We start from the raw sequence: 15,171 nt of genomic DNA, 5'->3' as shown, positions 1-15,171 counted from the left end.
TATATAATCCTAAATTATTCTGCAAATAAAAAACTTATTTGATTATATTTCATATGTAAAATATTTTGTATAAAAATGAAGTTATAAAATAAGTACAAAAGCCTTTTTTTTCATTAAATTTTGATTAAAAAAAAAGTTTTATAACTTTTAGTTAAAAGAATTTTGTAGTAACGAGAACTTTTATATACCTACAAAAGTAACTTTTTTGACTTGTAGGTTTCAAATTTGTTTATAATATTAAACTTGAAAACTTAAGCAATTAAAATTTTCGTTTAAAAATATTATGCTGCTATGGCTTGAAATTTTAAAAATATTAAGATTTTTATTAAAATCGTTTAAATTTTTTTCTTTTATTTATCTTGTACTGCACAAAAATCATAATTAAAACTTTATGGTCTGTCTACCTCAGAAAACTATTTTGAAGTAAATTTGAAGTAATTCAAAACATGTGACTACTATCTTATTTAAAAAAATATATATCAGTAAAATTTAAATCTTTATATTTTAGAAAATTTAGTCTAATTCCAACAATAAATTTTTTTAGAAGTTACATCTAACTATGTTTAAAAAAAGAGGCCAAAAATTTGCCAGGAAGAGGCTTGAGGTCGAAAAAAACGACTCGGAAGTTGAAGAAGAGCCTCAGCCTGTCATCCAACTGAAAACCCAAACTGAAGTCAGCGAGAAAAAGAAGAAGAAAAAGAAAAAGTCCACCAAAAAAGAGACTTCATCCCTGCTGAGTTTCGGCGACGACATTGATAACGGGGAGGAGGAAGTGACCTTCAAAAAGTCCTCCAGGAACACCAAGATCGCCAACCGGCTGAAGAAGCAGATCAAGCAGGAAAGTCAGCAGCTAGGTGGCGCCAAGGAGAAGAAAAAGAAGAATAACCTGCACAGCAGCAGGGAGGCGCCGAAGAGCAGCGTCCCTATAAGTTACGAGGACGTTGTGCTGCCAGGGGAAGAGCAGGACGACGTGGCGGTCGCCCCAGGAAGCGGGTTCATCCCGGACTCGTCGACCATCTACGCGGCCAAGCGACAGCGCGAGATGCAGAGGAAGATGGGGCAGGAAACGGTGCTGGCAAGGGAGGAGGACACGACCAAGTACAAGGCTCATCAGAGCTCGCGCATGGTGAGAGAGGAGGATGAGGAGGGGAGCAGCGGCGACGAGGTGATGAAGATGCAGGGGTACATGACAAAGTCAATGAGGGGCGAGGGTTTGGAGGACGAAGAAGGAGACGAGGAAGAGAGCAGGCAGTGGGAGGAGCAGCTGATCAGAAAGGGCAGCTACGGGCTGAACATCGAGCAGGTGAAGGAGCAGTACAAGCAGAACTACACTCCAAATAACAACTACTATGGAAGTCAAATAAGTCATCAGCCGCCGCCAGTGATGACCGCGAAAATGGCGTCAAACACCACCATGGAGTCCATTAAAAGCAGGCTGAGAAAAACGTTGGAAGAAAAGGAAAAGGTTTACGAAGAGAACAAGGAAAAAGAAAGGGAGCTGATGTTTGACAAGAAAGAGTGCGAGGACATCGCTCTGCATTTGAAAGACTCCAAAAAGGTTGGCGAGCAGTACATTTTCTTTCAAGAGATACGCTATTACATTCTGGAACTGGTCGGCTGCCTCCGGGTCATGCAGCCGCACATCCTCGCCCTGGAGAAGTCCATGATGGACCAGTGGAAGAAGTGCAGCAAGAAATTGAGGGAGCGCAGGAAGAAGGACCAGATAGACGAGGACAGCCAAAGCAAGAACGTGACCATGGACAAGTCAACCCAAGAAGGAGAAGCTTTCGTGGCGAGGGTGCGCGAGAGAGAAGCGCGCAGGCAGCGCAGAGCGGAGCAGCGAAGGCTTCAAAACGAGAGCAGCCACAACGACGGGATGTCGACGGACGACGAAGAGAGTCCTTCCGACAAGGCCGTGTACAGCTCAGAAGTCTCGCGCGTTCAAACTGAGAAAAAAAGCTTGTTCGCGGAAGCTCTCGAAGAGTTCAGCAGCGTTTCTGCCGTTCTCGACAAGTTTTCAAACTGGAGGGAAAACCATACTGACTCGTATTACGACGCTTTCATAGCCTTGTGCATTCCTCAAATTTTGCTTCCATTTATCAAGTTTCATCTAATCTTTTGGAACCCGTTCAGAGACTCTGACAACAATTTCGAGAACGACGAGTGGTTCAAAAACGTAGCGAATTTTTCTTTGAAAAATTTGCTCAGCAGCTTGAACTTGATCGAATTCAACGCAGACAGCAGGTTCAAGGAAGACGCAACTATAATTTCTACAGTAGTTGAAAAATCTGTTTTGGAAAAACTAAACAAACTTGTAGTCGAAGTGTGGGACCCGATGTCCTCGAAGCAGACCGCAGCCTTAATAAATTTGCTCGACACCTTTTCCGAGTACCCATTCATGAAAGAGGACAACAAGATCCTGGAGGGCCTGATGAGGTCGGCGTGCAAGAAGATGCAGGAATGCATCGCCAACGACGTCTACATCCCGTACAACGGGGACGAGAGCCAGGTGGCGCAAAAGTACTTTGACCGCCAGTGCTGGTCCGTCATCAAGTTGTTTAAAAACGTCATGAAGTTCCACGAGCACCTCTCCTTTGAAGTTCTCAGCGAGCTGGCTTTCGAGACCCTGCTGAACAGGTACATCGTGTGGTCGTTCGAACTATCAAACCCCGACGTCAAGTGCCTGACGAAAGTGGCCGCCGTCGTGCGGGAGATCCCCGAACAGGTCATCAAGCATGAGGAGTCGGGACCGGCACTGCAGAAGCTTTGCAAGTTTATTGACAATTTCATCCTGAAAGCTGAAAATAATGGGAGTTCTTCCGGCAAGAAGATGGCGGAGACTCTGAAAGTTCTTTTGGGAATTTTGAAACCCAATGACGTTTAGAGTCGATAAGGTTGTTATTATCAGTATATGCACTTTTTATTTCTAATATGTAAATTTTAAATATTTGTATATCAATTGTAAGTTGTCTAGGTTAATTGATTTAATACAATTTTTTTAGCGTTTTTATGTATCGTTCTTAACAAAATTACAATCATTTTTATTTTTAAATAAGATTGTGAAAAATAAATTTTAAATAACTATGTTTTATTAGTTTGCATTATTTTCCTTCGTTTTAACATTTGATGTAATTTTAAAAAATATTCAGATATTTTAGTTTCTTTTTATTACTTTTCAAAGTATAATATATTTTTAACCTGTTTATCAAAAAATTTTTGATTTAAACTTTTTTAATATGTTGCTCATTGTACAATAAAAAAAAGAAATGTTGAAAGCACTTATTAGTATTATATGTTTTGGTTTTAAGAAAACAAATAGAGAGATCTCAATTACTGGAGCAGAAATAATGAGTTTATTCTTTCAAAAATTTATTTTACAAAATAAGTTTCGATCAAAGACCTCGTCAGTGCTTAAATAAATCTACAAAAGATATGTGGCAGTCATTGAAAATAGCATTTAAGCAGTTAAATTAAAATAAAACCAAATTTTTACTTAAGAAACTAAACAAATAAAATTTTAATATTAAGACTGAGTTTTAGGTAAATTTTAGATTTTAGTAAAGTTTTAATCAATATAACAACAATAATAATAATGATAAAAGCTGTATGTAGCTTTCTTTTTTCTTCTAGTTAATTTACAGAGTAAACATTGCTTAAGCAAAATTTATATTGCTTAAGCAATTATTAGTTTAAAGTTTATAAATAAGTTATCTGATTATTAGCTAAATAATAGATATCCGTTTTTCATGTTCTTGATAATTTTAAATATTATAGTTTAGGCAGATAAACAGTGTAAACCTATGTAGATTGTAGGTTACTTAAATTAAGAGACTTATTTTATACTTTAAACCCCAAATATTAGACATAAGTAAATAAAAAACAATAACCTAACTATATGATACCTAGAGCTATTCCATATAAACTAGGCACGGCAATGAGTGACTATATTTTATATATAAGAACAATGTAATAATAATTTAAAGAACATCATATTTTAGAAAGTACTTAAAGTGGAGTCAAAGTCTTTACACATGAATTGGATCCAAGATAATATATTTTAAGAAATGTAAAAGCTGGAATAAAACTACTTGAACTTAAAATCAAACATTACAAAAAACTATTTTTAAGGCAGATAATTTATAAATAAAGCTTTCTTGATTCTAGCAGTACTTTGTTTTATGCTTTTGTGAACTTGATCAACAATAGACGCATAAAAATTTGCATTTGTGACGATAGCATTCACAACTTCTAAATCAACAAAAGTATGTCAACTCTGCAGCATATTATATTTAATGTGCTGATATAATATTCACAAACCTTCTTTACCAAACATTGTTATAACGTTGTATAATTAAATAAATTAATATCTTAACTTGCAAATGTTTTGATGTTCTAAACAATTTATCCTACTACAGAATTTCTACTTATAACATTTTCTATGCTTATAGCTTGAAATGAAAGTTGTTAAACGAGTAAAGCAGTTTTATTAACATTTTTTATTTAAATATTACAAATATTTACTCAAGGTAAATAGCAGTTCTACAAAAAAAAACCTTGTAAAGTTTTAATTAAGAAAAATACTAAAAAGTGTCGAGTTTTTTGTATAAACTAGTGAAGAGGAATTATCAATAGAAGTAACAATCAAACAAAATGATGTTTGAAATTTAAGTAATTTACTTGCTAAAAATTATCAATACTAGAACTTGTTTTGAAAGATACAAAAAACTTAAGCTAAAAGTAAAACATAAAGTTTACAAATAAGATTTGTTCCGAATCCGAAATAAAAGATAATAATATAAGGACACATTTATTACCAGAAGCTACTGTATAAAAGTTAACTGATAGTTACTGATGGCAGTGATTAAAATAATTAATATTTTTAGATAAGAACTTTTTTTTTTTATTCTCTACATTTTTTATCACTGACTGACGTAAAAAGAATAACAACTAACATAAATTAAAATTTTTGTTCGATTAGTTGTTCTATTTAAGTAAAAAATAATGTGACTTTATAATTAAAAAAACGCAATTTTTTTTATTAAAGTCCTTTAAACAACTAAGATAATTTGTCTAATTTACAAAAAAAAAACCGTAAAACTTACTTTTCTTTTCTCTAACAAGTACTAAGATACCTAAACTTGAAGCGTTTGGATAATTTTCAAAAAACCATAAATACTTAACAACATAAAAAAAGTTTATTAGTTTTTTTAAACCTGTAATTAGAATTTGATAATTTGTTACACTATTTACATCGATATATTTAAATCTATTAAAATATTCTTCGCACCACAACCTACGATTTCAAAAATATTTGCACAGAAAAGCACTAAAAATTTGTATTTACTCTTTATATTTCATAAAAACTTTTTAATTTTACAATAAAGATTATAAAGTTGGTTAGTTTTTATATTTAGATATGTTTTAAGTTTTTGTTTAATAACTCTGTTTACAATGTTTTCAAATCTTATTTAAATATACAATCTTAGAATGAAATTCAGGAGTTAGCTTAAACAAAAAAAATACCTAACTTGTTATTCAAAGCATATTATTTATCTATCGAGAAATTTTTTAGACACTTGAACTAATTAGTGAACACACAGTTTACTTTAATATATAATTTAAACAAAGTTAAGCCTACTTTTAAAACGGATACTTGCTTTGTTACATTCGTTATTCAGATTGATGATAATTAGTTTTTGAAAGCAAATTAAAAAAACAGAAAACTAATAGTAAAGTATTTTATAATTTAAAGAATCATAAGCGTTATACTTACAAGCTATGCAATATCTGTTATAACATTAACCAAACAAAATAAGTATTTCTTGTAATTAACTTATAATTTCGTTTTAGATAGTGCATTTTAACACATATCAAGTTTAAATACATTTTCTGTTAAGTAAAACCTACAAATAATATTAAATCCGTTTATTTTTAAATGTTATTGTTAAAAATTAAGGTAGTTTAAAAATGTTTAGGCTAATGACTGTAAAATTTTTTACTGATATTTTAATTTTTAACAAACTTTTTTTGCAGCTTAGTTGTATTTGTTTACTTTAATATTTTTAGCAACTGATTACATTTGATATGGTGAATTTCTCAAATTTGGATCGTTTTTAAGTATATATCTTTAATAGCAACACAATGCTTGTGTAAAAACATAGACTTAGTTAAAGTTTCAACTGTAACACATTCAAGCTAAATGTAACAACTGTTGTTCATTTAATCTTTAAATTAATGTGAATCAGATTGAATTAAACTATCTAATATAGATTAAAAATTCATATACCTTTAGTGAATGAAAAAAGAGTTTATTTCATTTTTATATAAATATATCAAAGTTTGACTTACTCTAAATCCTAGTAGTTAGAAATACTTTTTTGAATTAAAACAAAAATCAATGTTGGTTTAAGACATTTTATGTTTATTTGGTAAAGTGAGCATAGTTTTTAATTAACATAAATAGTGTGTTTTAAATTTATAAGATTTCTAATGCTCTTCTACACTGCTGTTGTTTAAAAAGGGGTTTTTAAAAACCTAGAATCTCATTTAACGAGTTAGTATTAGATTTTTTAAACCACTTAAAAATGAACAAAAGTTTAAAAAAAGTAAGCTTTAAGAATAAGAACAAATTTAACTATCAATTTAAACAAGTATAGCATTATTATTATTACTTTATTACATTATTATTTTAGTATAGTTAACTAAACTTTTTTTTTCTGCTTCTGTAGTTTCTCATTAATTATCAATTTTTTTAAGTATTTCTGCTAACAAAATAGCTTATAATGATGCAGTTCATGAAAGTAAAGTTATGTTTTATTAACAATGTAAATAGGTATATATAAGATAACAAAATTTAAAGTATAAAATATACTGTTAGTTACCTATGTTATAACATTTACCATATTTTTAATTGTAAAAAAAACTAATATAAAATAAATAGAGTTTAAAAAGTACATATCAACTAAAAATGTAAGTATTTTTTAGTTTGTTAACCTATACATTTTACAAACAGTTTTATTTCATGTACCCAATAATTGTATCAATTTTTATAGGCAAAAAGACTACCGCGGACTGAAATTAGCACACAACATGTACCTAGCATGCAGAATTGGGACTGCTTTTATACAACTAGAGATTCTAATCATAGGAATTATATCTACCGCAGTCCGGAAAAGCGTAAGAACGTAAGGACAAGACTTACAAGTTCGTGCTTTTTGAAAATTTAATTTATTAAATTTAAATTGGTAAACTATTGAAGTCAGATAAACTTATTGCGTTGTTAGTAGCTTATCAGAGAATGTTTTTTATTTAAATTTCACGATTAAAAAAAAGTTAAGTTAGCTGATATTTAATTGTAAAAATCTATTTCAATCCTTTATAAATAGTTATATGTATATGTACTTATAATGTACCCTAAGTTTATTTTACTCATTATTTTAATATGCTAAAAATTTGCTATTAGTAAAACTGTTGATTAAATTATCATTTTTTAAATGTTATTCATAGTTTAGTACATTATAAAAGTTGCACATAACAAAACAACTAATATATGAAACTAGTAAAAATTTTTATACAAGTTAAAAACGTAAATAAACAAATGTAGAACTTCGCTTTGTTTAATCAAAAAAATTGTTTATGGTGTTTGTAATATTAACAGTTTAACACTTCTAATATTAATTAAAATATCATTGTAATGTACTACGTCTAAACTAAACAATAACGTATTTAACAGGTCCTTAACAAGAGTGGCAATCAGACTCGGTCTTGACCCTAGAGTTTTCAAACAAAACTTCGACAATCTTTTGCAACCAAAAGACCAGAATGAAAACAGCCCAGAAGCACCAGCTCAACAGAACGTAAACAATCCAGATGACCAGGTTCAACAAAATGAAGACAATCCCGAAGACGGTCAGTATTACACCTCCGAGCCCGTTTACTTGAACTTCATTCTGTGCAACCATTTCGGCTTCGAGCACTCGGAGGAGCTGTTCAAGGAGAACGAGGAATTTTTGCAGAAGTTGTGTGACCTGATGCCGTCGACCGACCCAGTGTGGAGATGGGTGAAGGGTCAGAACTTTACCGAGGATGAGACCACCCTGAGGACGGAGTTCTTCGTGGGAATTTGGGAAGATGAGGGCTTCGTAAGTCCAGCCGTTCCTCTGTCCCCGCACTAGTTAGAAGAAAAATTTTCAGAGGAGGCTGAGGAATGAGAAGGGAAACGGGAAAGGCAGAAGTATAAAGAAAGGTATAGCGGAAGCTGAATAGATGTTTCACAATCTTGTTTTAATAAATAATACAAAAAAAATTCTAAAAATATTCAGTAATTAATACTTTAATAAATATTTACAAACAAAATATAAGTCATTGATAGTTGAAAATAAAATTTTTAGTGTTCTTTCAAACTTTTCACTAGAATGTGAAATTAAACTTCCTCCACGTTAAGTTATTGTTTTATAAAACTATTTAGTTTTTAGTAGTTTAATTTATAAAAGTTGAAATGGTAGTTAATAGTTTTAGAATGAAAATTTTTGTTTTAGTTTAAAAAGATATTAGTGAAAATACAACATTATAGTAATGAAGGTATACTAACTTCTAAAGATAAAAAATAAATGGTTATTAATTAATACCATTTTATATAAAGCGTTGAAATGTCATTGTATAAGTATCGTGGTCAAGTAGTTGAAATGACATTTTTAGTGAAGTATATGATTCAAAACTTGAAAATAAAGTATAAAGTATTAATATGGAAATGTAATAAAAAAGAGGTACGAGAACCTGCTTCAATATAACTCAGTAATTTAATCAATTTATATTTAATACCTTATCCTAAAGAGATTAGATCAGGGATCGGCAAACTGCGGCCTGTGGGCTACATGCGGCCCAAGAAGTGTAAAAGTGCAGACCGCGAGCATTGTAACCTGTAAAATTTAAAATGCTTATGTATGCGAATTTTTGAAACTTACACTAGATATCCTGGGATATGAATTGAAGATCAAAAAAGGTCTCCGGTACAATTATTGGAGATTTGGAATTTACTCTACATGTTCTCGGTTGAAAAATTTAGATTAAAAAAAGTTAATAGATATAGTTGACGTGAGTTATAAAAGAAAATTTGACGATGTAACTAAAACTGCTGCCCGCAAACGTTATTTTTCCGAAATTTGGCCTGCCACCACCAAATTCCTACCAATCCCTGATCCATAACACATAAATTCTACGGGAATTTCTTAAATCTTTAAAAACTTGTCATTTTCTACGTCAATTTAAATGTATTTAAAACAAATATTTTCAATGAAGCTATACATTTATAAATAAGAAACATACTTTGTTATTAGTCGTTCCATTTAATATTTTCATTTAAAGTAATTTAAACGAAAAAGTATTTTTTAAAATTAGTAAACTCGTTTTTATTGTATCACTGTGCACTCTAAGTCTAAACAACAAAAGTTTAAGGTCTTTTTTTTACTTAAATTTATTTTAATTAAAACAAACAGTAGCCTGCATCGAACTCATATAAATATTAGTACTTAATTAATGATAAAACTTTATGTTAGTAAAAAGAACAGGGCTATTACAAAACATTGTTGTTAGTTTGAACTTCTCAAAATCCAAAAGTTTGGTTCTCTCAAAACTGAATTTTGTCTCAAATAATGTCTCATATTTTTAGAACGTGTTGCAAATCTCTCTCAATTTAAACTGTACCACAAATGGGCATTTTAGGACTAGTATAAACACAAACCGAAAACGCTAAATTTTATGAGTTTTTTCATGTCTTTTCAAAGATATTTTAAAGTGACATTGATGTCACAGTAAATACCATCGTCAAAGGAGCCGCCAAGTTAAACAAGCAGTTCCCAAGGGCTGTTTCAGAAATTTTCTGCTCCAACATGAAGAAATATATATCATTATGGTTTTTAGAAAAAGTAGAGCACACACTAAGCGAAAAACAAAACAATGAGCAGAAAACTTTTCAGTAAAATTGAAAATGAGTAAAAAAGCAAATTACATACCAAGTAAAGTTAGTAATACCTCATCAAGCATTAGCTGCGCAACCCGCATACTCATCTAAAGCTGTCTCCCAAAAAAAAATAAAAACTTATTCCACATGAGAGAGTTCACTGTCGGTCAAGTAGCTTTGAAAACTTTAAACTATTCGGACCCGGTTTCGGCCAAATCTCAAAGTGTCTTTAAACAAAATTACTTGATTATTTTTTTTTACTATTTTTAATTGGTTATTCATTTGAAATTTTCGTCCAATTGAAGGTTTACAAAATAAATGTTTTAAACTTCTTTAACTGATACAGAAATTATGATATCTAACGTGATTTAAAAAAAGTAAATGGAACTTTAACGAATATTTTTAAACAAAATATAAATCATTAACAATAAAAAAAAACTTTAGTGTCTTTTTAAACTTCTGTTTGAAATTTGAGTTTTAACTTCCTTCTCATAAAATTACTATGTTAATGTAACTATTTAGTTTTTAATAGTTTAATTTAGAAAAGTTAAAATGTCAGTATAAAAAAGTTAATAGTTATAAAATGAAACTTTTTTTAGTTGTAAATATTTTAGTAATAGATACATAATTACAGTAATTAAAAATACAGTAGCTTAAAAAGATTTAAAAAAAGTTCAGTTAAATTAGATTTTATTGAAACTGTTGAAGATACATTGTATAAAAATTGTGGTCAAGTAGTTAAAATGACATTTTAGTTAAGTATAACAATAAAAACTTGAAAAAAAAAAAACAAGTATTGATATAAATATGTCATAGTATAAGGAGTACAAAAATCAGCTTTAATATTACTCACTTTCTGGGAACTTAGTATTTTATTAAATTTAAACTTAATACCTCATCCTAAAGAGATTAGATCAGGGATCGGCAAACTGCGGCCTGTGGGCTACATGCGGCCAAAGAAGAGTAAAAGTGCGGACCACGAGCATTGTAACCTATAAAATTAAAATGTTTATGTATGCAAATTTTTGAAACTTACACTAGATATCCTGGGATATGAATTGAAGATCAAAAAAGGTCTTCTGTACAATTTACTGGAGATTTGAAATTTTAATTTCATAAAATGGGGTTTGGAAATGAGTAGTAAAAAAAAAGTTAATAAATATAAATGATGGAAGTTTTGAAAGAAAAGTCGTAACTGAAACTACAGCTGCGACCCGCCAAGATTTTCTATTTCAAAATCTGGACTGCCGCCACCAATGCCTGCTGACTCCTGACCTATAACTTTTAAACTTTACGGAAGTTTTAAAAATGGTTAAAAACTTGTATTTTTCTACGTCATTTTAAGTAATTTGTAAGTATACTTGAAAGTTGAAACCAAATTTTTTTAAGGAAGCTTTTTATTTATAAATAAGAAACATACTTTGTCATTAGTCGTTCTTTATCATTCTATTTTTTGACTTAAACTAATTTTAACGAAAAAGTGTTTAAAAAAAGTTAGCTGTGTCAGTTTGCACTGTAAACAAAAAAAAAACCTGTTAAGGTCATTTATTTTCCGAGTTAATTTTCATCTGGTTAAAACAAACAGTAGACTGCATCGAACGCATTTAAAAGTCAGTAGTTAATTAATAATAAACTTTATTCAAGTAATTTAAACAAGTTTATTGCTAAAACATTGTTGTTAGTTTGAAATTCTCAAACTACAAAATTTAGACTCTCTTGAAACTGACTTTTGTCTCAAATATTGTCTCATATTTTTAAAAGGTGTTGCAACTTTCTCTCATTTTACACTGTTCCACAAATGGATACTTTTGAAATAAAATAAATTACAAACTTAAAATGCAATGCTATGAGTTTTTTCATGGTTTTTCAAAGATAATTTAAAGTGACATTAATGTCACAGTAAATACCATCTTAACTGGAGCCGCGAATTTCAACAACCAGTTTCAGAAACTGTCTGTTCCTACATGAAGAAATATATACATACCATTATAGTTTTAGAAAAAGTAGAGCACACAATGAGCAGCAAGCTTTTCAGTAAAAATGAGGTGTTTTCAATAAGCAAATGTCATACCAAATTTTATCAATAAAAAAAGAATAAATTAATCAACTTAAAAGTCCTTTTAATTGTTTATAACTTTCTACATTTTTCATCATGATATTTTTAAATGCTACAAGTAATAAAAAAATCATTAAACGTTTCGATCAAATTTTATGCAAATCAGATATTTTTAAGAGTAGTATACATAATTTTACCGTTTTGTTCACGACGCATGCACATTGGACTCCTATTTTTCAAAAGACATTTTTCTAACAAATTAGCAGTTAGTTTTTTAACATAAACTGCTACAATTATTCATTATCGCTTTTTATTCAAACATTGTTGCATAAGTTCTTGTAAAGAATGAAAAAACTAATAACAGAATATATTTAACATAAGCATCCTTTTGTCTTTGTACTAATAATAACTATACAACTATTAAGTTAGCACCACAGTTTATTCTCAATTTAACTTTTATCAAAATTCCATATTTCAATTCAAACATTTCTTATTTTTTTTGTCGAATGCAATTTTTTAATTTAGAAGTTAAGTTGCGGGCCGGATCCTACCCGTATTTTGTTTACCCTTAATTTATAACAAAGTTTTTTGAATAAAAAACCAATTAACATAAAGCTAATTAAATAAATCCATAAAACTACTAATCATAACACAACTATATATTTGGGACTGGCAGTTTACAGCCTGCGCGCTGGACCCACCCTGTCAAGAAAAACATTGGGCACTCGACATATTTTAAGTCTGATGACAACTTGTGTGAAACAACTAAAGTTGAGCTTTTTGTAAAAATTTAAATTCAAATGTGTTTACATTTTGAGTTTCCGTACACATTTTGAACATTGTAGTAAAAATTTTGTGTTAATTTTTTTTAAATCATGCATAATGAAGCCGTGTAATAAAGTTAAGTATCACTCCGTGCTTAAGTGACTCCGCGCTAAAATCACACTCTGTGCTATAATAATTGCCGTGATATTCTGGCCCGTCTCATATTTAATATATATTTAAGTTAAGTACCATTGCACAATAAATAAAAAAAAGGTTATACATTTTCATCAGCTATAACTTTTTGTGTTAGTGTTTTTACAAAAATATTTTGTTTAAAAACTTTGTTTAGTATTTTAGTAAAATTAAAATTTGATTCAAATTTAAAATATTCAAAAAAAAATTACACATATTTTTTTCTACACATTATTGGTAGGTAGATTAATAATTTTTCTAGAACTTATCTGTTTTAATAAATGTTACAACATAGTAATCCAAACCGTATTTTTAACAAATTTCTAATCAAATAGTCCTTTTAAATTTTCAAACACTTTGAAAGACAAACATTTTGATTATAACCTTCACGACCGCCTGTTAAACGATTTTCATTCCTCATTTGGTTGGAAACACACATTCTACAACAAGATAATTTAATTGTAAGACTAACAAAACATTGTTAATACTTCTAAGGATTTTCACACTATATCCTGTAATAGTAGGTTGAAAACAATAAACAACTTAAATGTACAATTTTAACAATTATTTTAGTCTGCATAAAATGTAGAGATGTAAAAACTCCAAAATACTTGAACTTTCAAACAGTTACAAGTTTAAAAAAATATATACCTTACATTTTTTCTTAAATTTTTATTTAATTAGCTATAAACAAAGCTTATCAAAGTAGAACATTGAAAATTAAAACCAAAAAAGTTTTCAAAATCACAGTATTACTTTTTTAAGCAAATTTAGTAGTTACTACTTTTTTTAAATTTCTAGGTGTTTCTTTTACAACAAAGTTTTTTAAATAAGTTACGTATCTTATGAAAAAAAGTTGAACCTGTAAATTTAACTATTTTTTACCTTTATTTGATTAACGACCTAGAATATTTTTTCTAAAACGTAATTAAACTAGTGATTTACCATACATAGTAATAAAAAAAAAGTTTAAATTAGAATTATTAAAAATAACTTAATCATTTTATTAGAATTTTTGTTTAATTTAAAAGCCCAAAGTTTACGACAACTAACTAGAAAATTAAAACAACTTTGGTAAAAACAGCTTAAGTTTATGCTTTTTGTGAAAAAAAAGAACATTGATATAGTTTTTTGTCACAATTTTTTATAAACTAAGTAGCTATTACTTTTCTAATACTCGATATAATTTATGAGTAACTGAATTTCAAACCTCTTAATAGTACGGAAAGTAAGTTAATCCTTAAATCGTTAGATTAAAGGAAAACTAAAAATAGCGTAATCAATTTTAAAGTTTCAGACAATAGACAGTTATTACAAAATCAATAGTATTTTAGGAAGCAAATAACAATACAGCATATGGAGAAATTTGCAGTTATTAATGAAAATCATTAATATTTCAACTGAAAAAGATTAGCTGGTAAGCATTTTATTAGTTAAGTCTACCGAATTTTCGCTTCATTAAATTAATAAGAATTTTCAAACAGACTGTTTTATTTCATTATGGCCTAAAGTTAATTTTGTTGTGTACTACTGTTGCAAGTTTTTATAATCTTAAATGTATTTTTTGAAAATTTTCGATAAAGCTCAAAAGTTTTGAAAAATTTTTACAAAAAATTTTTCTTCTGTTTTTTAAATTTTCAAAAATTAAAAAAAAATCCTAAAAGTTTACTAAGATTTTGACAAAAAACTATTAAACCTTTACACTAGAATTAACCTTTAAAATAACTTATAATGAATATTGATTTGTTTGTTTAGACCTGTCACTTACTGTTTTGTTATAAAACCTCTAACTTCTTTTTTTTGTAAAGTAGTGAATCCTTATTTTGTTTTATAGTGATAAATACTTTTGTTACGCAATTTTACCATTTTTCAAAACTTAGTATAGATATCAAAGTAATAAAGTTTCGATCTAATAAAGCATTTATTGAATTTTTAAAACAATATAGTTCATGTTTATAAACTAGTTATTTTTACTTTGAAGTAGTTACTAAATCAAAATATATAAGTTGTAGTATTTACCAAGTAGTTTGTTATTGATCGTACAATATTTGTTTATAAGTTAATAAACAATCGACTGACAGTAACTAATAACTTAAGGTCACTTTTAGTTTTTCATCTTCCTAAATTTGAATCAATATAAAAATGGACTAATAAATGCTTGTAGGTACTGATATTGTTTCAAAATAAGCTTAAACAGCAA

At 29.0% G+C, this 15,171-nt stretch overlaps 1 protein-coding gene across 1 annotated transcript; it reads left to right on the top strand.

The window, feature by feature from the left end:
• The first annotated feature begins 552 nt into the window (after positions 1-552).
• Positions 553-2,995, top strand: LOC145849732 (PAX3- and PAX7-binding protein 1-like). The gene has a single exon (XM_082954768.1). The coding sequence runs from the start codon at positions 560-562 to the stop codon at positions 2,882-2,884; it is 2,325 nt and encodes a 774-aa protein (XP_082810894.1). The 5' UTR covers positions 553-559; the 3' UTR covers positions 2,885-2,995.
• Positions 2,996-15,171: the final 12,176 nt, after the last annotated feature.

The sequence above is a fragment of the Thalia democratica genome, chromosome 2 (assembly GCF_965202585.1).
Source record: "Thalia democratica chromosome 2, ktThaDemo2.hap1.1, whole genome shotgun sequence".
Classification (NCBI taxonomy): Eukaryota; Metazoa; Chordata; class Thaliacea; order Salpida; family Salpidae; genus Thalia; species Thalia democratica.
The sequence above is the reverse complement of the archived record's forward strand: the minus strand, read 5'-3'. Positions and strand labels throughout refer to the sequence as shown.